General features: G+C 54.4%; 2 protein-coding genes across 3 annotated transcripts; one reads left to right on the top strand and one right to left on the bottom strand.

Moving 5' to 3' along the window:
• The first annotated feature begins 36 nt into the window (after positions 1 to 36).
• On the top strand, positions 37 to 9,075 carry METTL25B (methyltransferase like 25B). Of its 2 annotated transcripts, XM_074980994.1 has the most exons (10): positions 37 to 146; positions 1,554 to 1,685; positions 2,353 to 2,474; positions 2,876 to 3,089; positions 3,418 to 3,546; positions 4,486 to 4,548; positions 5,427 to 5,570; positions 6,293 to 7,053; positions 7,745 to 7,929; positions 8,450 to 9,075. In XM_074980994.1, the coding sequence occupies exons 2-10, from the start codon at positions 1,575 to 1,577 to the stop codon at positions 8,566 to 8,568; spliced, it is 1,848 nt and encodes a 615-aa protein (XP_074837095.1). In that variant the 5' UTR covers positions 37 to 146; positions 1,554 to 1,574; the 3' UTR covers positions 8,569 to 9,075. The 2 variants fall into 2 exon arrangements, with proteins under 2 accessions (XP_074837095.1, XP_074837096.1); XM_074980995.1 differs by lacking the exon at positions 3,418 to 3,546.
• Positions 9,076 to 9,918: 843 nt separating this feature from the next.
• On the bottom strand, positions 9,919 to 14,905 carry MRPL24 (mitochondrial ribosomal protein L24). The gene is made up of 6 exons (XM_074981034.1): positions 14,752 to 14,905; positions 13,860 to 14,095; positions 12,910 to 13,005; positions 12,289 to 12,392; positions 11,326 to 11,456; positions 9,919 to 10,245 (listed from the first exon to the last, which is right to left on the bottom strand). Exons 2-6 carry the CDS (start codon positions 14,040 to 14,042, stop codon positions 10,109 to 10,111), a joined length of 651 nt encoding a protein of 216 aa, XP_074837135.1. The 5' UTR covers positions 14,043 to 14,095; positions 14,752 to 14,905; the 3' UTR covers positions 9,919 to 10,108.
• Between the last annotated feature and the right edge of the window lie 6,112 nt (positions 14,906 to 21,017).

Here is a 21,017-nt window from a genome sequence, read left to right as displayed (position 1 = left end):
AGCGTGGCGGGGGGGTGGGAGGAGGGCGCAGCCGTACAACAGTTTACGCACGTGCTTAGGTTCTTGCGGCAGTAGCGAGATTGTGATCGTGCGCATGCGCTTCGGGCCGCGCGCGAGGCTGTGGGAGCGACCATAGAGACCTGGCGGTGAGTGGGTGGGACGTTTCGCGGGGCACTCTAGGCCTGTGGAGGGTGAGCTCTATGGGGCCACAGGGGCTGCGGGAGCGGGACAGAGGCTGGTGACGTTTGATGACTCTATGGCAGCGCGTCACAGGCAGAACTGCGGCACGGTCCACGTGCTGTGCAATGACATCACAGCATTATGGCGTCACTTCGCGGCCGTGTGTGGATCCTGTCATGACATCACAGTTTTATGCTGTACTGTCATGGCGACGCCTCATGGTGATGTCACAGCCCGTGTCATGGCAACACCTCATTGAGTGACATCACACCGATGGCCCCCCCCAGCCCCGGCATCGGAACAATGTGATGTCACCCAGTGTAATGGCACAACAGTGTTTCAAGGTGATGTCACAATGATGTGGTGTCACGGCAATGCCTCATTGATGTCATGGGAATGCCTCGTGTCATAACTTCACAACCATGTGCCGTGAGTGTAACGTCACGGCAGCATCCGGTAGGGATGGTAAGGGGTGACTGGCTAACCTGGAAGCTTCACACTAGATAGATGAGGCTCACGGCATACAGTTAAATGGTAAGGGCGGGAGCAGCCTGCACCCACCACAGGCAGGGGGTCACTCCAGCTCCATGGGGTGCCGTGGGTGGGAGCGGACTCATCCATGGCAGGGAGACTGCTCCCTGCCCAGCCAGGTTCAGCCTCCCCAAACACTACCCTCCCACCCCCGGTTTAACTGGTTAACTAATTAAACAGGATTTTACATCTCTAATGCCCAGTGATGCGTAGTCAGATGACATAAAGCTCTTCATGACAGCTCAGTGGCTGCGCCCCACCCCACCAATGCCAGGATGGCACGTCTTGGTCAAACACTGCCATGTTCACAGGCTGCTGCTTCACTCGGGTTACCATATTTGAACTTTCAAAAAAGAGGACACCCCCTGAGAGGGAGTGTCTGTATGTACCAACCCACATTGTATTAATGTGTTACATCATTAATTGTTCAAATGTTCAGCTATGGTAATCCTAGCTTCATGGCACAGCGCAGCAATGGCACAAGGCAATAGTATATGGGACCTTCCCCTCCCAGGAGCCAGCTTGGATCCAGACTTTTGGAGGGCAGTTCAGCCTCATACATGAAATGAGTTTGTTGGACCTCAAGTCATTTGCTAATGGAAAGACAACTTCACCAACCCGGGCCTGGCATCTTCGTGAGCAGAGATGCCAGGGGGAAATGCCCTGTTGGACTGACCTTCCCACTCCCCCAGGAAATACCTCCCACCTCTTCTATAGACTAGGTTCCTTGGTACAAAAAGTCATGAGAAGAGCCAGGCGCATTCATTTGGGCCCTGTCTGGTGATTCTGCCCACTTTTAGCAGGTTTTAATGCTTTCTTCATGCACCATTTCCCTATCTCAGGCCTATCCCACAGCCATTGCCATGATGGGGTTCTCCAGCCAGCCCCTCTCTTTGGATGAGCAGAAGCAGTTGGCAGTGAACATCACCCATGTCCTCTCTCTCTATGGCTCCATCGTGGACTCCTACATCATAGTAAGTACTATTCACAATATGATTAAGCTTTGCAGAGAGGCAACACAGTCCACCATGTAAAGTACTGGCCTGGGACTTAGGAAACTGGTATTCATGGACCTGCTGTGCACCTTTGGCCTAGTCACTACCCCTATTCTGTGCCTCAGTTTAACTCTCAGTTCTTTATCTGGTTTGTCTATTATGATCAGCAACCCCCAGCATGGGTGCCAAGAGTGGCATACAAGCCAGTTTTCTTCGGCGTGCAAGGCTGGAGCTCGGTTCCTCTCCTCGGCTTGCTCAAAGCTAGGCCATGTGTGGATTAACAAAAGACCAGCTAATGCCACTAACCACCCCCTAACCTAATCAGTAAAGCTCTGCATCTTCATTTATTTATTTATTTGTTTATTATTGAGGCTGTTGTAAGTAGTGACTTTAAAAAAGTATCACCAGCGCTCAGACCGTAGTTAGAAGTCACAAGGTCAAACTTCGGCACTCTGCCTCAGAAAGGTTGCTAACCCCTGATTTAGATTCTAAACAGTTAGGGGTAGGGACTGTCTCTCACTGTATATATATATATGTACAGCACCTAGCAGAAAGGGATGGGCCACTATCTCAGTTGGGGTTGGAGTTGGATGATGAGTGCCGTTACCCAAACTTTCCCCTCCTGGTCACCCTTTCTTCCTTTCAGGAGTTTTTCACTGATAATCTTTGGGGGAAGCTTCCCAGTTCCTGGCAGGCTGCGCTCAGTGACCTCCCCTCACCACAACTCGCCGCTGTCTTGCTGGAGAAAGGAAGACCGGAGGAAGTTTAGTAAGAACATTCTACTGTAAAAGGGGCTACAGTAGCATCCCCTGGGGGCTTGTTTAAGCTGTGGGAGGTTTCAAAGATCATATGATGGCAGGCAGGGCTGGTGTCTGCAGGCTGCATTTTCAGTTCTAGAAGAGTGCTGCCTCTCAGCAAAGCTGAAACTTCAGCCACTTAGTGGCTAGGTATATCTGCCTCCTTAAATTCTCCAAGCCTTTCAACCTGGGCATGATCCTCTTCCTTACCACCCATTCCAAACTGACCCCTACCGTTCCTCTGCGCTGCTCAACAGCTGCCGTGTACCACCCCAGAACTTTGCCACATTTCTTCTGTGGATGAAGTGATTAGTACAGATGTCATCTGTTCGGCCTTGTCCATGCACTAACTGCAGCCCTCACTCTTGTCAGTTACAGCACAGTGTGGCCTCTCTCCTTGCTGGCCTTTAAAGCCACAGCACACAAATTGGCTTTCTCCAGAACACCTTGTGGCAGGGGCAGCACGTCAGTAGATGGGAGGCCGGAGGAGTTCAGGGAGAACCAGTGTCAGAGCTCTAAGCTGCAGCCTCTTTTCCGGAAGCACGTGAAACCCAAAAAGCAGCATGAAATCTGGCAGCTTGGGAAGGTTTGTGACTAGCATTTTTGTCCCTGGTGGGAATGATAACATATCTATAGCTATGAATCCAACCCACAGACCTTGGATCTACTATGTCCATCTCTGGAGTCTATGGGGCTTTTCTTCCTGCTTCACAGCTCCAGGACTATCCTGGTGCTCTAGTTGTCCCGCTGTAGTCAGTCAAATCAACAGGAGCCTTTCTGTCAACTCCAGTGAGCTTTGGATCAGGCTCTATCTGCCTGTAATAAGAAGAGAAGACAGCATGGTACCATGGCTTGTGTGGCAAACCTTTTGTTCCTAATATCTCACCAGAAACTCATGTCTCCTCTTCTTAAAGCCCTGTGAACTGTGTTGGAAGTCAGTCTGCATGAAAATACCCAAGAGTCTGATCCAAAGCTGTTTGAAAATGATGGAAAAGTGCCTCCTGATTGGAAGAGGTGTGGTGTGTTCAGGAACAGAGCCACAGGTGAAAGATTCCTAGCAGCACGGGGTCCTGGTCTGTGTTCCCTGTAAGCTGAGTGCGTGGGCGGCCACCCAGAAAAGATTCAGGTACCACCCAACTAATAGCAGAGAGCCCACAGCCACCCACAGTGAATTTATATTGCTGGTGCACATAACAAAACATATTCCATGCATGGATGTTAAAAATTGGAGGGAACCCTGGTCCTAGTTCCTGACTGGGGCTTCTAGCACTGTGATGACACAAGTCGTTCAGAGCAATGCTGTATGGTAGGCAAAGGCAACCTAATGTGCCACTCCATTGACCTACCCCTTCCATCCAGCAGTGCAGTTGGCTGTATCGTTCCCCCTTTCTCCACCATCTCCAGCCCACGTGGCAAGAATGCCACCAAAGCAGAATGAGCAACAGCCTCCATAGTATAATTCCTGGTAGCAGAGTGACAACACAATCAGAGTAGTTAGAAGGGGCCTCTCTGCAGCACTTAGGAATGGCATTTCTTGGAGGAGGAAAACCAGCGATTTGAGTTCAGTCCTTCCTCTGGCAAAGGCCAACATGGTGGGTTTCCTTTGGAATTCCAGAGGGCAAGGGCCTCACGCTCAGGTCCAAGACGGGTCCCTGCTCTCCTCTGTTCACCAGGGGGCCCTGCAGGTTTTTCAGTTGTAACATAGGATCACAGTAAGGAAAATTGTGAAGACTATTTGCCAAGGCCATTTGGCCAACATACTCCTAGCTGAGGGTTCGGTCCCTGCATCCCTGACTGAGAAGCTACACACAAGGGGCCTCGTTGTGCTCTGAAGTAGGCAGAAGCTGTGTTGAGGTGCAGGCTACCTCCCTGGCTGTTGCAAAGTGGATTTCGGTGTCTCCCTCTCTACATCCAAGGTAGACAGCTGGGGCTGTTCTGCTGACAAGCTCCTTGCTGAATCTGCACCTTTTTTGTTTTCTCAGGTGGTGAAGAAACTGAGTGAAATCACCAGGTGTGAACAGGTGGTAGATATTGGCTCTGGACAGGTGGGTGTCTGGGAGCCTGTTGTTCTGTGGTTTGTTGTATAGCGTCCCAGGTCCCTCCCTGCAGTGGGGAGGTGTGTGGTCTCCTGCTGCATGGGATGGGGGACAGGGTGGGTCACAGGGTTGCTTTTATCTTTATGTCACCACTCAGAGTCCTGCCGTGGCCTGCTGGTGACCCTAAGGAAATTTCAATTCACTCAGTGCATAGTAGGCCTGTGGGACTCCTCGCCAGGGGATGTTGTGGAGAGCAAGACTTTAACAGGGTTCCAAAAAGAACAAGCTGTGTTCATGGAGGTTCGGTCCATCAATGGCTCTTAGCCGGGATGGGTAGGAACAGTGTCCCTGGCCTCTGTTTGTCAGAGGTTGGAAATGGATGTCAGGAGAGGGGTCACTCAGTCACTACCAGTTCTGTTCACTCCCTCTGGGGCACCTGGCACTGGCCTCTGTCAGAAGACAGGACACTGGGCTAGGTGGAACTTTGGTCTGACGCAGTGTGGCTGTTCTTATGATCTTCCCTGACCCTGGCTCGGCTGCCTGCCTTTCTTTTTCTCTCTCCTGTGCACTTCTGTCCTGCGCTCCTTTTCCTGCAGTTACTGGGCTAATTATCCCCTTAGCACTCCCCAGCTCGGGTGTTCTACTCGTTAGCCAGTCCCTCCCTCTGTCAGGTCCTATGGGGTGATGCACATGTGATTTGCAGTGACCAGAGTGCTGATTCACCTGCCCTCTCTCAGCACTGTCACTGGCTCCCAACCCAAGCCTGCAGCCCCTCTCCCTCCAGGGTAACCTTGAACTTCCCAGCACTGGGGTGTGGCATGGGGAAGGCCTTGTTGAAAACCCCAAAGCAGCAGTGCTGTTGATGTTGTCCTGTGTTCCCCTTTAAGGGCCACCTCTCTCGCTTTCTGGCTTTCGGTCTGGGCCTGTCCGTCACAGCAGTCGAGGGAGACCGACGCCTGGTTGACATGGCAACTAAGTTTGACCAAGAACTGGTGTGGGTGCTGGAGAAGGAGCAAGCACGATGTGCCCAGGTAAACAGGGTAGCGGGGGATGGAGAAGAGGCCCCAAGGCTACTGGGTTGCATTGGTGGGCTCTTCCAACCAGGAAATGGTCGGTTCCTTCAGAGTTGGAAGAACAGCCTAGTGGGTATGGCACCGGGCTGGGACTCAGAAGACTTGGGCTGTGTTCCTGGCTCCTTGAGCAACACTTAAGCTACCCCATGCCTCAGTTTCTGCATCTGTACAATGGGACTGAGCTGCAAGATGCTCAGATAACCCAGTATCAGAGAGAGAGAGAGATCTTCCTGATGCTTCGCTTCCAGAGGAAGTCCTGGCTGCAGCCCATTCAAGGAGAGGCTGTTACCATTTTACCCTGAAAACTGTCTGGGCACCAGCTGTGGCAGCATAGCCCAGGAGTTGCAGTGGAGGGGTCGGGGAGGGTTCAGGAGATCAGAGCTTTCTTCGCGGCTCTGCTGGGTGGCCTTTTGTTAACAAGCTTGATCTGCCCCCGCCAGGATGTCCAGCCTGGATCTTAGAATGTAACCAGTGTCCAAGGAGTAGCACTTTACTGCTGGGGGAAGGAACTTTCCTTTATTCCACAGTGGTCCCCCGGCTCGGTGGAGATTGCACCTGCCTCTGGTGGAGGTGGGATCCCAGCCTAGTCGGAGCCTTTGTGTGATCAGCTGCTGCAGCGCTGGGCTCAGCCGAGCAGCTGTCTGCTTCGCGTCAGTGACTCTGCTTCTCGCACCCTGCAGGGTCCGTGGGAGATCTCCCTCTGTGGGCCAAGGCACGTGGCGGGATGGCTCAACCCCCAAGCACCATGGCGCGAATTCCTACTCCCATCACCACGAGGAGCAGACGCAGCCCCTTCTCCCGCGGCAGAGAGCGGCTCCTCCCTGAAAGCCAGCGGCATGTGGGACTCGCCAGGGCCACAGACGCTTGTTTCCCCCACAGCACCCTGGGGGGGTGGCACAGAGATGGGCCAGGCAGGCGAATGGGGCTGCTTGGCTGCTGCAGGAGAGGGGCGTGGGGGAGGCTCAGATCCCTCTCTGGCAGTAAATCCCCTGGGGCTGCTGGCAGAGAGCGAGGTGCTCCTGACCGGCCTGCACGCATGTGGGGACCTCAGCGTAGCCCTGCTCAGACACTTCACCCGCTGCCCCCATGTGGTGGCCATGACCTCGGTGGCCTGCTGCTACATGAAGCTCACCACCCGGGAGGAGCCCCTTCCCCCTGGCCTGGCAGCACCGCCGCCCCCTTCCGCCACCTGTCCTGAGTATGGCTACCCCCTGAGCACCTGGGTAGCCAGCCTGCCGGGCCATGCCCTCTCCTACAAGGCGCGGGAAGTGGCCTGCCACGCTGTGGAGGACTACGCACTACGGCTGAGGAGCGACAGCCCCGTCCTGCGTACCCACTGTTACCGGGCTGTGCTAGAGACGCTGATCCGGGCAGCTGACCCGGCCAAGAGACGCCTCGGGGTACAGACCATCACCAAGGCCCACCAGCTGCCCTTTGAGGAGTGAGTCAGCCGACACGGCGCGTCTTAATGTCTAGCTCACCCCAGCCATGAAGCAGAGCTGGGCCCTGCCCTGTCACCTGGATCTCCCCATCCCGAGAGGCCAGGGGAGGCCAGATGAGGGACTCCAGTTCTGACTCTGTATTGGAGGAGTTCAGATCTACACAGAAAGTCCCCGCCCCCCCCCGCCGCCACGCAGGGTCTGGTTGGCTTCTGAATCGAAAGCAGCTAAGACCCCTGGCCCCCATTCCTAGCACCCAGCTCACTGCTCCCATGGGTTGCTATTTGAACAACTTAGGCGCACGATTCTCCACTTGTCACAGATGGGGAAACCAAGGCACAGGGCTGACACATCACTGGTTTCCCCCAGCTCACGCTCTTAAGCTGAGGGCAACTCAGGTTGAATGGGCTCTGGGCACATGCCCAGGCTGCTACCCGTGCAGTCTGACAACTGATGCCTGTGAGAGTAGAACTAGTTGTTCTGGTGAGGGGTTGGGCAGCCAGGACCCCAGGCTTCTGGTCCCACGTTGGGGATGGGAATGTGGTTTGATGGCTAGATCTAAGGGCACGGGGAGGGGCAAGTGGCTGTGGGGGGGCAGAAGGGGAGGGAGGGCCACCTGAGAGCGCTGCTGAGCTGCCCTGAGGTGGGTGGTGGGAGCAGAGTGGACAGGGCCATGCTGCTTTGCCTTGGCAGGTACGCCCGGCTGGGCTTTCAGCGCGTGGGGCTGGACCCCCTCGCCCCCCTGGATCGGGCCTGCGTGGACTCCATGCTGGCCCAGCAACAGAACGTGGTGGCCTTCTTCAGCCTGGCCCTGCTGCTGGCACCGCTGGTGGAGACCCTCATCCTGCTGGACAGGATGATCTACCTGCAGGAGCAAGGTGAGTGCCACTGACCGACCCATCCCCCACCCCATGCTGTGGGGGAGAGGCTGCCCCCATTGGCACTTACACCCAATCTGCTCCTTGTAGCCATTTGGCTCTGGCACGGGGGAGCAGGGGTAACTCACTGCCTGCCCTGGATGAGGACGTTCACCCCCAACGCTGGTGCAGCGTGCCAGTTTCCCCTCCCCCTCATCACAGCCCTTTCTAGTCCACAGAAACACCAGGCCTGCCCGCCTGCTGCTCCCTAGGCTAACTCCCCACCGGGCAAGCAAGGACGTCCGTCCCTGTGACCTCCCACTTACCGGCCTGACCAGCCCAAGCGTGCTTCCCGCTGGCCTTCCACTCACATGGGGAGGAAGCAGATGTGTTCTTGGCTCTACAGCTGCCTCCTTGCCAGGCTGGCCCCTGCCTTGAGGGAACTGCATTCAACAAGCAGGCAGACCTGAGAGAGCTCATGCCACGGTGAGGGGCTGCCCCCACGTGAACTCATGTCTCCCTCTCACTCTTCCCCCTGCAGGCTTCCAGTGCCAGCTGATACCTCTGTTTAACCCCAGGTTCTCACCCCGGAACTTAGTGCTGGTGGCGGCCAAGGCAGGGCTGGACTCCGTGTTATCCGGGCTGACGGGGGAAGACTGACATGTACCAGCCTCCACTGATACTCAGGCATCGCCTGCTGTGGCCACCTCTGGGGAGGAACGTGGCAGCCTCTGAACAGCACACGGCCGCCCCTGAGAAGAGGAGGCGGTGGCACTCGTGGAAGAGGCAGGAACTGGGGAAGCCTACAGCAGCCTCACCAAGTTCTGCAGCAGCTGTACATGGGGAGGGAGGGGACATGGCCCACCCAGGACAAGCCCTTCCCCCTGCAGCCCCCCTAAAGGGCAGGGAGGATTCTCCCCTGCACCCACATTTCCTGGGGCTCTGAGCCATGTGGCTTAAGTGCTAGCCCCAGAGAAAGCCCTGGAGGAGAGACACAGTGGCAGGGATGGAGGGATAACAGGCGGCAGCTGCTCCACCAGGTGCTGATGGGTTGGTTGCTCAGTCTCTGCCCTCCACCGGCTTCACCTGTCCCCCTCATTCCTGACTTTGCTGATGTCCCTTTCTCCATTCAGATGAGCCTCACCCCCAATAAACACTGGCCCAAGAGCAGCGGGGCATCCTGCTGGCTTTGCCTTATCTATCCCTGCTCCTTTTCTCCTCACTGCTGCTATATGGACTGTAAGCTCCCTGGGGACCAATACGGACACACGCGTCTGTCCCGAACATGCTGCGCAGGGGCTGGGCAGTGCCACAAGAAGCAGCGTTAATCCAAACCAGGGAAGTTCATGGCTGCCTTGTATCCCAGCTTGGGAGGTGCTTACACTCCTCCCCACACCCCACAATGGAAGGAAATATCCCCTCGTCCTCACCCCCCAGGGGCTAAGTGACTCACCTGAGGTCACCCATTCAGACTAGCAGAGCTGGGATCTGGCAGCCCAGATGCCAGGCCTCCTCCTGTACCCAGAGGCTGAGCCAAAGGGCGTACCAGACCCACCTCAACTATATCCAAAGGTGGGGCCCACCTGAGGCTGCCCAGACCCCCACCAGATTCAGCATGGTGGGGCGATGTCCTGCCCTTGTGCCCTCCCCTGCTATCACTCCAGCTCAGCTCCACCCCTGTCCTGGTGCCCCCTTCTCTCGGTTCAGTTCACCCCCTCCCAAAGCAAGGACTAGGCAACCACCAGATCATTGGCTGCCATCACTGCATCAGCCCCTCATGAGAGCACCACACTTTTTCCCCTGAACCCATGGCCCATCAGCACCACGCTACAGGTACCTGTGTTTGTACAACACCGAGCGCAGCAGGGCCACCTTTGGCTTCTACCATAACAGCTGGGAGTCACACCCCTGAACCAGTTCCACACGGGCAGCCCCATGGGGGGTCTCTGCCCAGGCTGTCCTGGGAGGGTAGCACATGCTGCCGCTCAGAAAGACGGCCCAGGGTGGCATACAAAAGGGGATCAGGATGTCTTTATTGCAGGCCAGCCAGCGGGAGGGGTAGGCCTGGGCTGCAAGGGGCTTACAGCCACAGCAACAGCCTTGGGCCGGCCAGCAAGGCTGGTGCCATCCAGAAGTAAGACTGCAGCTGGGCAGCTCCAGGGTCACCGGTTAGAGGCCTGTCTCCACAGCTGCAGAGGTGCTAATACCAGTAGGACTTCTTAGGTCGGCGCGTCTCCACGATGCCCTGCAGCTCCATAATTTCTTCTTCGAAGGTTTGCAAGGAGGGCTGGTAGGTCCTGTCCAGTGCATCTTCCACAGAGGTGTCCTTTGGCCCGTCTGCCGGGGGAGAGGGGAGAGCACGTTACCACCCCACGGAACGGTCTGCACGGCAGCGATGGCTGTGGGCCAAGGGAGTTTCGCTCCCGGGGGATGGGCCCAGCTGTGGGGGAAGGGAACCAGACAGCATTCCCGCTAACCCTGCGGGGCCGGGCCAGCCCAGCTCTGGGAGGAGTGGAATTGCAGTCTGGCTCATGTCTCGCAGATTGGACTGGGCCACATCAAGACCAGGGCAAGGAGTACTGAGGCCTGCTGGAGTTGGGGCTAGGGGGGCTTCTATTCAGATGTGATCCCCGCTGGTGTCAGCAACGACACGACCCGGTGGGTGGGAGGGAACCAGGCCCATTGCTGGGGAACTCAGCAGGTTCAAAGTGGGATCGCCCAGCACAAAATCAAAAAGCCACAGGGGTTTAGTGTCATCGCTTTCCAGACAGGAAACCCTCTTCTGACGGATGGGGACGAGAGAGACGAGCGTGACAGCAGCAGCTCTCGGCTTCCCCACATCTGCGCGTGACCAGGGCTGTTCACCCCAGCTACCAGCTGTAAATGCAGCCGGTGCTCCACGCTCTGAGGCAATTTGCAGTACAAATAGCGCACAGAACTGCTGTCCCCCATCCTGGCTCCGCTGCAGGGCAGATTCCACAGAACTCTCAAAACCACTGGGCCCATCTCAGCATTGCACCTGCAGGAAAACATCACCATGGCCCCTTGAGAGTCGCTTGCATGTTACAGCAGCTCCGTGGCTGCTCACTTACACCAAGGCCTGGGTGGGGCCCTGTGTGGCTCCAGAACTCAGGGCATGAAGGCAACTAAGAGCCCTTTGCAGGGATAGAGTGACCGACTCAGGCTATGAGCACGCCCCATGCTGCAGACTCTACCACCAGAAATGGGTCTCGCATCACAAGGGACAGTCCATGGACCGGACGGGCCACGCAGAGCTCCCCTGGCCAGGCAGTGCATGTGGACAGCTTGCTTTGCTGGCATCAATTGCCATTTCAGCCTTATCGGGCACCCTCCAGCAGACAGCAACATCCAACCGCCCAGGGCCACGTGGGACAAGTCCCCGGCAAACCTGCTCACCTTTCCACTCCTCAGGGATGATGCCATCCCGGCGCTGGTAGACAGGTAGCGGGATGATCCTGCTGGTTCGCACGGACACCCTCACTCGCTCCCCCTCCTCTGTGTAGCGCCACTCCACCTCCGTCGGCTTCCTAGCGGGATGGGACAGTGGGCTCAGGAAAGATCCCGGGAGCGGTGGGTGCGAGAAGGCAGCCAGCAGCCTCCCAGGGAGGGAGGAGTTAATCAGTGTTTTTGGAAGCCTTTTACCTGCCACAGTACTGCGCCCCCAAGCTAGCGCTGACCCCCAGAAATGAGCTCCCTTTACACCCAGCCCCAACCCTCCACACAGCAGCATCCCCTAGGGCCAGTGTTCCCTGTAAGCTGAGAGCTTGGGCGGCCGCCCAGGAGGGATTCAGGTGACACCCAGCTATTAGCAGAGCATCCACAGTGGGCAGCGTGCGTTTCTACGGGTGGTGCACATCTGCACATGCCCAGGCGCACATAACAAAAGTTATTCTACCAAGAATGGGGGAAAAAATCAATGCCAAGGCATTGGTGTCAACATGGACTCCCCGAGGCACAGCGCCCCCTAGTGACTCTCCGACTCCCCCCGGCACAGCGCCCCCTACTGACTACCCCAACTCCCCCCAGCACAGCGCCCCTACTGACTACCCCCGCTCCCCCCGACCACAGTGCCCCCTACTGACTCCCTGACTCCTCCAGCTCCCCACAGTACAATGTCCTGACACCCCCCTACCCCTCAACCCCCACCCCCCCTTCCCACCGCACAGCACTCCTAACCCCAACTCTCTGGGGCACATCTATTAAGTCCCCACCTCCTGCCCTTCCCAGCACTGCACTGCCGTCAGTTCTGCACCTATCACTTCCTTGTCACTTCCAGCCCTGCTCTTGATTTCCCGCATGCCTACAGGCCTCACAGCAGCACTTGGCAGCCCCAGCGCACCAGAGCCCCGGTTGGATTACCTGTCCACAGGGTCGATCAGGGAGATCTGTCGGAGCAGCAGGGGGGCTTCGGTGGCTACGTACAGTCCGGGGTAATTGGAGGTTTTCCCATGGTAGCAGTAGTGCTGGAAACAAAGAGCTGTGCTTCAAACCACCACCTCCTCCCCAAGCCCTGGCCCGAGCAGAGTCCCTGGGGCCAGGAGACCCAACCAGCGCAGGGACTGAACTGTGACCTTATGCTGCTATCACCAGTGGCTGCTGGGCTGGAGAGGGGAATACCATGACCATTCTGCGATAGGATACAAGCTGGTCCAACCTCACAGCTCAGTAAGACTTCTCTGTCTTACAGATGGGGAAGCTGAGCCACAGAGAGAGGAGTGACCCACCCCACCGCTTGGAACAGGCTCATGGCACAGCCGTGTTCAGAATTCCTTGGGCACCGTGCACTACAGACTCCGAACTCCCTGAGAAGCAACAGGGATAGAGCTCAGATTCTCCTACACTGAGCACCAGGCCCCTGCTGCCTGAGCCAAAGGAGGATCTCCATTAGCAATAGAGGGCCTATGACACATAGCAGAGCAGTTCAGATTCCAGCTGGTCCATGCACAGGAGACTGGACCTTAACCCCCGTCCTGTCCTTACCGTATTCAAGCCTTCTACAAAGACCCAGTTGCGAGCTCGGATGACCTGGTTTATCACTCCTTGCTTCCCAGCATCTTTCCCAATTAATATCTCCACCTGAAACACAACAGTCCCTGTTAGAACTCCACATGGGCTCCTCCTCCTTCCCCCAGCACCTGGGGCCCAGACACACAGATTCCAGCTAATTCAGAAGACCTTCTGCACAGTGTTCCCTCTATTCTTTAACTCCATGGGTGGAATGAATTTTGTTATGTGCACCAACACAGGCATGGATGTGCACCACCAGCAGAAGCACATACTGCTCTCTGTGGGCACTCTGTTAATCAGCTGGGGTGGGGGGGGCACATGAATCTCCGCTAGGCAGCCACCCAAGTGCTCAGTTACAGGGAACTGATTCTAGGAGAACGGGAAAAAATGGATGGAGCGCTCCACCTGCTCTTTCCACCCTCTCCTGAGCCCCAAGGGAAAACAGACAGGTTCATTTCACTCACAAATCACCATGCATTCAGGCAGTGGCCCTTACTGGGGCACAGGACCATGTCACACATTCCCCAAATCAGGGCACAATCCCTTTCTACAAGGATCTGTCCCCCACTTCAGACTTTAAACAGGAGCGTCCTTGGTGAGAGGAGACAGTGGAAACAGAGTCAGCAGTCATGGAATAGTTGGGTAACTTGGTGCCCTGTAACCAGGTACATTTAAAGGGATGTGTCTGAAAGTGGCTGCACTAGAAGGCTGCAGCACAGACTCAACCATAACAGCAGCTGCTGGGTCTTTCAGGAGACCAGAGCCAGTACAGCAGGAGTGGAAATAACAGGGTGCAGCCAGCTGGGAGAAGCGGGGAGGCTCAAAACACAAGGGGTAGCAGGGCAGGGGGCTGCCAGCCCTGAGACTGCAGGAAGCCCCCTTCTGGATGACCCCAAAGGAGACGGCTCATTGCTGGTGCTCACCGTATCCCCACGGAACACCTTCCAGTCCTCCTTGCTGATGGGCTCCACAAACACTTTCTTTCGTTTCTTCCCAGGGGGGTTCTGGAGCTGGGCCTTGACCGTCCAGGGCCGGTAGATGCCGTGGCGATAGTCGGGGGGCAGCTTCATCCTGGCTGCCATGCAGAGCAGCACAGTCAGACGCATGGTCCCCCTGGTCGCGGTGGGTCACGGATTGCCAGCTCCAGCAAGCGCCAGGCCTAAGGTCAACAAGCAAGTCAGCATCAGGGTAAGGAAAGAGCACCCAGGGGCTCCATCTCTTCCTCTACCCCATAATTCTCTAGGCCAATGGTGCCCAAGCTGAGGTTCACAGACCCCTGGGAATTCACAAGGGTATGACAGGGGCCCATTGAAAGAACGATAAATAAAAACAATCATAGACAATGTTTTAAATTAATTGCAAAGTTGCTAAAAATTGTTACTTTTAAATGTATCTTCCAATCCCGGTGTGAATGGCTGTCCAAAATCTATGCCGGGGTTTCCTTTTTGGTTGAATGAAGAAGTGCACACAGCAGCTAGAACAGGCTTTGAGGGGGGCCACTGAACAGTTTGGGAGGGCGACTAGGAGTCCGCACGCATGAAAAGGTTGGGTACCACTGCTCTAGGACCCCAAGCCTCAGTCCCCCCGCCCAGAGCTAGGGAAGGAGCCCAGGCGTCCTGGCTGCTCTAGGCAGCTATGGGTGCGCGTTACCCCAGCAAAGGAGGTGTGAGAGAGTCAGCCGCAGGGAGCCAGTTCTTCCTACGGGGTTTCCAGCCTGCCTTGCTCCCCGTTTGCAGCTGCACAGCTGGGGAGGCCGATTGACTGCAGCACTCCCTGCATGCAAGGCAGCCTTTGGGGAGCTGCACCCCTGCTCACCTTGGTCCCTACAGCTCCCGGCCCCTCCAGCAGCGGGGCGCAGTAACAAGGCACATGCGTGAGTCGACGGGGAGGAGGCGCACGGCACCTTGGGAATCGTAGTCCTGCGTTGGAGACCAATCGCAATGCATCCTGGGATTCGATGTCCTATTTTGCAGCGTTGCATTCTGGGATATGTAGTCCTGGCTATGGGGCCGGTTGCATTTCTGGGTATTGCAAGCGCGTCTTCCGGCCTCCGCCGGTTGCATTGCATTCTGGGCCTTGGGGGCGCTCTTCCCCACCCCCCCTGTAGCATTGCATTCTGGGTATTGCAGGCTGTCTCCCCAGCGCTTCCTGCTGCATTGCATTCTGGGTGTACAGCCCCTCCTTTTGTTGCTTTGCAGTCTGGGTGTTGCACACAAACTCGTGTTGCGTTGCGTTGCGTTGCATTCTGGGTTTAACAGTTCCTCCCCCTTCCCTTGCTGCATTGTATTCTGGGTATTACATAGGTATATACGCATACACATGGCCCTGTTGCATTGCATTTTGGGTTTTATAGCTCCTCCCTTCCTTTTGTTGCATTGCTTTTCGGGCATTGCATATACACACACAGTCACGTTGCGTGGCATTGTAGTCTGAGTATTACACACCCTCTCCTGATGCGTTGCATTGCATTCTGGGTTTTACAGCTCCTCCCCCACTTCTTGCATTACATTCTGGGTATTGCCGCCGCCCCTGCATTAACTGCTGCATTATTTGCAAGCAGTAGTTATGAGATGGGTAGCTCTATTTTGGTGCTTGGCTTTCTGGCCCCCTGAGGTCTGGGGCTGTTCTCACTCACCCAGCGTACAAAGAACCTGTTTCACTTGTGTGCTAGTGTAGCTGGACAGAGAGGTGACCATTTACTATAAGGGCTCAGACAGCCACTAAGTAGGCAGTTAGGGAAACATTAGACACATTCAAAACAAAAAAGGAGTCAAGTAGCACTTTAAAGACTAACAAAATAATTTATTAGGTGATGCGCACCAGAACAGATGGCTATGGTCTGAAGAAGTGGGTCTGTCCCATGAAAGCTCATCGCCTAATACATTATTTTGTTAGTCTTGAAAGGACTACTGGACTCCTTTTTTGTTTTGATAGTATATAGACTAGCACAGCTTTTTCTCTGTTGCTATTTGGACACATTGGTGGAGAGCGGGGGAGACACATGGGCTGCCGAACTGCTATTTCCCTGAAACAACAGAGGTCCTCAGGGGCTGTCCCCATGCACGCACTTCACAGAGTACCTGTGTCAAAAATGGGGCTCTGAAAAGAATTGTCTAAGTTTTCCTGCAGGGTTTTGACTTTTCAGCAAAATGTGAATAATGAACAAATTTTGCTTGGGATGCAAAACCTTTAAGTTCTCCAGTGTCTGTCGCTTCAAAATCAAATCAAAATCAGTAGAGACTTTTTTGGGGGGAAATGATCTATCAACCCCACCCCACAAAATTTTTCCATCGATTTTTGGATGGAGACTTTTTGGCCAGCCCCACCAGTGAGCCTTGCACCAGCCACAGGCCTGGCGTGTTTTGCACAGCTCATTGCATCCTGGAAATGTCAGGCTGGCTGGGCTCCAAAGAGGTCATCAAGCCCAGCCCCAGTGCTGAGGCAGAAGTAACCCTAGACCAGCCCTGACTGGGTTTTGTCCAAACCTGCTCTTAAAATTTTTTCAGCCATGGAAATTCTCCAACCTCCCTGGGTTGCATATTCCTGGCCAGAGAGCATGTGTGAGAAGTCAGGACGGGGCAGGGGCAGTAAGCACTTACGTAAGACAAAGCCCCAATGATCAGCGTAGGCCCTATAAAATCAGGACATTGGGTCATCCTAATTCCAGCACTTAACAGCCCTAACAACACTGGTGGTGGGTGAATCCCCAAACCCAATGCCCCATGCCAGCCAGGGCCCTACCCTGCATGCCAGAGCCCTGACTCACCACCACCCCATAAAACAGGAGTCCCGGTCTACCTGCCCCAGCCACATTGGGCCAAGCCACTGCATGCTCCTCCCCCTTTGACACGGAGCATCCCCAAGCCCAGGCTGACCATAGGGCTACCTGAGTCAGGCCAGCCCCAACCAGCAGCCTCCCACAGCACCAGCTCCTGAAGGAACGGCCCACCTCCCAACTGGCCCCAGCAGTGCTGAGCTGAGCCTCCTCAGTCTGCCTGCAGCTGGCTCCTGGTCACAACTCACTCCGCAGGAGAAGGGACACCCTAGGCAATGGGGTCCTGTGGGGTTGGAGGGTGTTGTGGAGGAGGCAGTGGGAAGGCAGGGGGCATTGTGACCCAGTTGTCCAGTGGCAGTGCCAGGGACAGCAATGCCCTCCTGGGCCTATTATTCCCAGGCCTGGCAGAAGATTTTTCCGCCTATCTAACCTCACTCTCCCTTGCCGGGCAGGCCTGGTTCGTTTTACACAGCAGCTGCTTTTGCCAGGCCCACCTGCCTTTCGGAAGCTATTTCCTAGATAAGTCATGCAGGGACAGCCAACCGATAAAACCAATTTTGCATTATTCACTCACCAACACACCAGAGCAGGGACCCACTGTGCCTGTCCACTGCCTGGCACAGCCAGGTCCTTCTGCCTGGGGCCTCTGGCAAGTGTACTCTGATTAGACGACATTCACACTTAATTTTGCTACAGCCACCCCAAGAGCATGTGACTGCCTGGCACTTTAGCATTCCTTCCGCTTTGCATTCTGGTGGCTACAGGCCGAGAGGGGTTATGATTCCCCTTTATGCTGCACTGGTGCAGCCACATGTGGAATATTGTGTCCAGCTCTGGGTCCCCCAGCACAGAAAGGATGTGGATGCATTGGAGCAGGTTCAGCGAAGGGCAATGAAAATTATTAAGGGGCTGGAGCACAAGACCTATGAGGAGAGGCTGAGGGATTTGGACTTAGTTTGCAGAAGAGAAGAGTGAGGGGTGATTTAATAGCAGCCTTCAACTTCCTGAAAGGGAACTCTAAAGAGGATGGAGAGAGGCTGTTCTCAGTAGTGAGGGATGGCAGAACAAGGAGCAATGGTCTCAAGTTACAGTGGGGGAGGTGTTGGATGGATATTAGGAAAACCTGTTTCCCCAGGCGGGTGGTGGAGCACTGGAATGTGTTGCCTAGGAAGGTGGTGGAATCTCCATCCCCAGAGGTTTTTAAGTCCCAGCTTGACAAAGGCCTGGCTGGGATGATTTAATTAGGGTTGATCCTGCTTTGGGCAGGGGGCTGGACTCGATACTTCATGAGGTCCCTTCCAGCCCTCGGATTCTGCATCTATGAGGGGATGCAACTGTGGTGCGGATTGGGAGCCTTAGGACTCAAACTCCTCCACCCTACGTGCTGGGCACCCTCACCCACACAGGGCACAGCAGCCAGTGCCCTGTGCGGTGGTTGGCTGGCCTGCACCCTCGCAAGCCTACAATGGGACACGCACGTTTTCACTGCCCTGTGGGCTGGTGTCTACTATACCGTCCAGCCAGCCCACAGTTAAAGTGCACACGCAACAGTGAACGGCTCCAGTGGTGGAAATTAACCCTTGCCCCACGCCTGCTCAGTCCTCAGCTCCCTGCGTCAGCTGCAAGCACCAGGACTGCTCGGACATGCTCAGAAGAGACTCTTGGGCATGCTGGGAAGTGTAGTTTGCCTAAAGCACTTGGCAGTACGCCAGCTCTGCTCCATTTTCTGTTCCAGCTCTTGCTTAAGTGCTGCAGCCCTGAGTAGGGCAGGGCAGGGCAAGGACCTCCCCTTCCCGCTGCACATGGATGCCCTTGTAACTCAGGGCATAATCTCTTTAGCCGAGAGGGGGGCACATTTTCTCCCACCTTTTCAAGGCCTCCAGCTCTCCCCAGCCTGCCACAGCTAAATTTCTAGGCTGTAAGCAGGTGCAGGGCAGGCTTGTGCTTGGTTATTTCTCAGCTGCGTTGCTCTTCGTGGGGCGCTGTAGAAAGAGAGGCAGCGGCACAGGCCCTGGTCCCCACGCAGTGGAGAATCTAAGCAAGAGAGACAACGCAGTTCGCAGGCATCCCAGTAATGGGCAGGAAAGAGGAAGGAGTTCGCTCGTCTCCTTTGCGCTACGGTAACATCCAGAGACCCCGGCAGAGATCCTGGCTCCATTGTGTCAGCTGCTGCACAGACACCACAGTCCAAGACTGTGAGGTCTAGCGAGAAATGGTGGCTCGCCCCCAGCTGCACCAGACATCCATGGTAGTATCAGGAATTGCACCCTGTTCTGCCATGTGGCAGGCAGGTGCCCGAGCCGTAAAACCACCCTTCATCCGGTGACAGCGCATCCCCTATCCTTTAGGGAAATAGGCTTCTGCAGAGGAATCGGTCAGAGCTCAAACCCGCTTTATGGAAAATACTTCATGTAAGATATCATTTAAACGTTATAATCTCCTGAACGTGTACATTTGGATTGTTCCTGCCTCTGACGTTCCGTTAGAAATACGAAGTATAACCTAGACGTGCTAAGCAGCCTTCCCGCTAATATTTTCCATCCATGGATGGAATAAATTTTGTTACGTGCACGGAGGCACGTCTGTTTTGGGACTGGCATGGTACAACATGCTTACAAATGATCTGGAAAAGGAACAAGTATCAGAGTGGGAGCTGAGTTAGTCTGCACCCACAAAAACAACGAGAAGTCCTGCGGCACCTTATAGACAAACCGATTTATTGGAGCATAAGTTTTTGTGGGAAAAGACTCACATCTGACGAAGCAGGTGTCCACCCTCAAAAGCTTATGTGCCAAAAAATCTGTTAGTCTACAAGGTGCCACAGGACTTCTCAGGGATTTTTGGACAAGGGAGTAAACAACGAGGAGGAGGCAACCTTTGCAAAATTCCTCAGGATTGTTAAGACCAACACCAACTGCGAAGAGTTACAAAGAGATCTCACAAAACGGGGAGACAAAATGGCAATGAAATTTCATGCTAGTGCGCATTGGGAAAAATAATCTCAGCTATACCTACCAAATGATGGGGTTTAAATGACCTGCTACCCCTCAAGAGAGATTAGGGAGTCCCCATGGATAGTGCTGTGAAAACATCCACTCGCTGTGCAGCAGCAGACAAAATAGCCAACAGAAAGGTGGGAAATTAAGACAAAAAAATATCATATTTTTCAGTATCTGGTCCCTAGCCCCTTTAGATTTCATATCCCCAACTGTACAGTGGGAATAACAACTACGCCTTACCTCCCAGGGGGCTGTGAGGTGAGGAGAAACACATTCACGATTGCAAGATACTCAGATACTATAGCAATGGGGACAGGCTTAGATGAGTCAGTAGGTAAGGAAGTCACCACTTTACACAGACAGATAGCAAAGGCAGAAAAGTAAGTACTTTCATGACACACTGAAAGAATAACCCAGAAATTCAAGGCTATGGAATGCAAAACAACCAACAATAAATAACAGCCGCTCGTGTAATAATCAACATTTTTTATTGTCCTATAGAATTGAAATTATCTAAATTTTTTTTGTGTTTTTTTTCTCTCCATACTATTCCAAAGCTAAATTCAACAACAGTCGTCATCAGAGCCCAAACAGAACCAAGGCAGGGTTGTTTTTCTTTTATTTTCCTCAGTATGTTACAAATCGGAACACGATTACATCACATAGCGAGAAAGACAGGAGAGCGAGACAGAGAAAAGGAGGAGACTCCTGGGCTCAGGGACAGGGAGAAACAAGAGTTTAAAAATAAACCAGACGACAAAGGGGAAAAAAATTTTGCCAGAACAATCACTTTCCAGCTACTCGTAGTTTTGTCTTTTAACAACTTTTTAAAACTTTTTTTTTTTTTTTTTTTTTTTAGTAAAAATGCCATCCTAATATTCTTCCCTTTTAAAAAACATTTGGATAAATATTCCCCAAAAGCAACGATCAAGGAGTTGGAAGTTAACTCTGGTGCCATTTTGAATTCCCTTTCTGATCCGGGACCGCATGCTGTGTTGGAAATAAACTCAAACCTTCCACACACGCTTCCGGCACAGGCGCTAAATAAAGGTGGTCTTACAACCAGTATTCCCGCTCATTTTTTCCCTCCATGGGTGGAATAAATTTTGTTGTGTGCACCAAAGCATCTGCAGATGTACACCACCTGTAGGAACACAGGCTGCCGGCTCTGGGCGCTCTGCTAATCAGCTGGGCAGCACCTGAATCTCTCCTGGGTGGCTGCCCACATGCTCATCTTACAGGGAACAATGCTTACAGCCCCTTGGAAACCTAGTCCTAGGTTGTTATGTGGATCATGAGTGAGGCCT

Source organism: Carettochelys insculpta, chromosome 30 (assembly GCF_033958435.1).
Source record: "Carettochelys insculpta isolate YL-2023 chromosome 30, ASM3395843v1, whole genome shotgun sequence".
Classification (NCBI taxonomy): domain Eukaryota; kingdom Metazoa; phylum Chordata; order Testudines; family Carettochelyidae; genus Carettochelys; species Carettochelys insculpta.
The sequence above is the reverse complement of the archived record's forward strand: the minus strand, read 5'-3'. Positions and strand labels throughout refer to the sequence as shown.

Coding starts and splice junctions, on each gene's coding strand:
- MRPL24 (XM_074981034.1), bottom strand. CDS start 14,042: ATGCGTCTGACTGTGCTGCTCTGCATGGCAGCCAGGATGAAGCTGCCC. Junction 11,457..12,288: donor CTGATCGACCCTGTGGACAG/GTAATCCAACCG, acceptor CCATCCCGCTAG/GAAGCCGACGGAGGTGGAGT. Junction 10,246..11,325: donor CATCCCTGAGGAGTGGAAAG/GTGAGCAGGTTT, acceptor CTCCCCCGGCAG/ACGGGCCAAAGGACACCTCT.
- METTL25B (XM_074980994.1), top strand. CDS start 1,575: ATGATGGGGTTCTCCAGCCAGCCCCTCTCTTTGGATGAGCAGAAGCAG. Junction 3,547..4,485: donor GTTCAGGAACAGAGCCACAG/GTGAAAGATTCC, acceptor TTGTTTTCTCAG/GTGGTGAAGAAACTGAGTGA. Junction 7,930..8,449: donor GATCTACCTGCAGGAGCAAG/GTGAGTGCCACT, acceptor TTCCCCCTGCAG/GCTTCCAGTGCCAGCTGATA.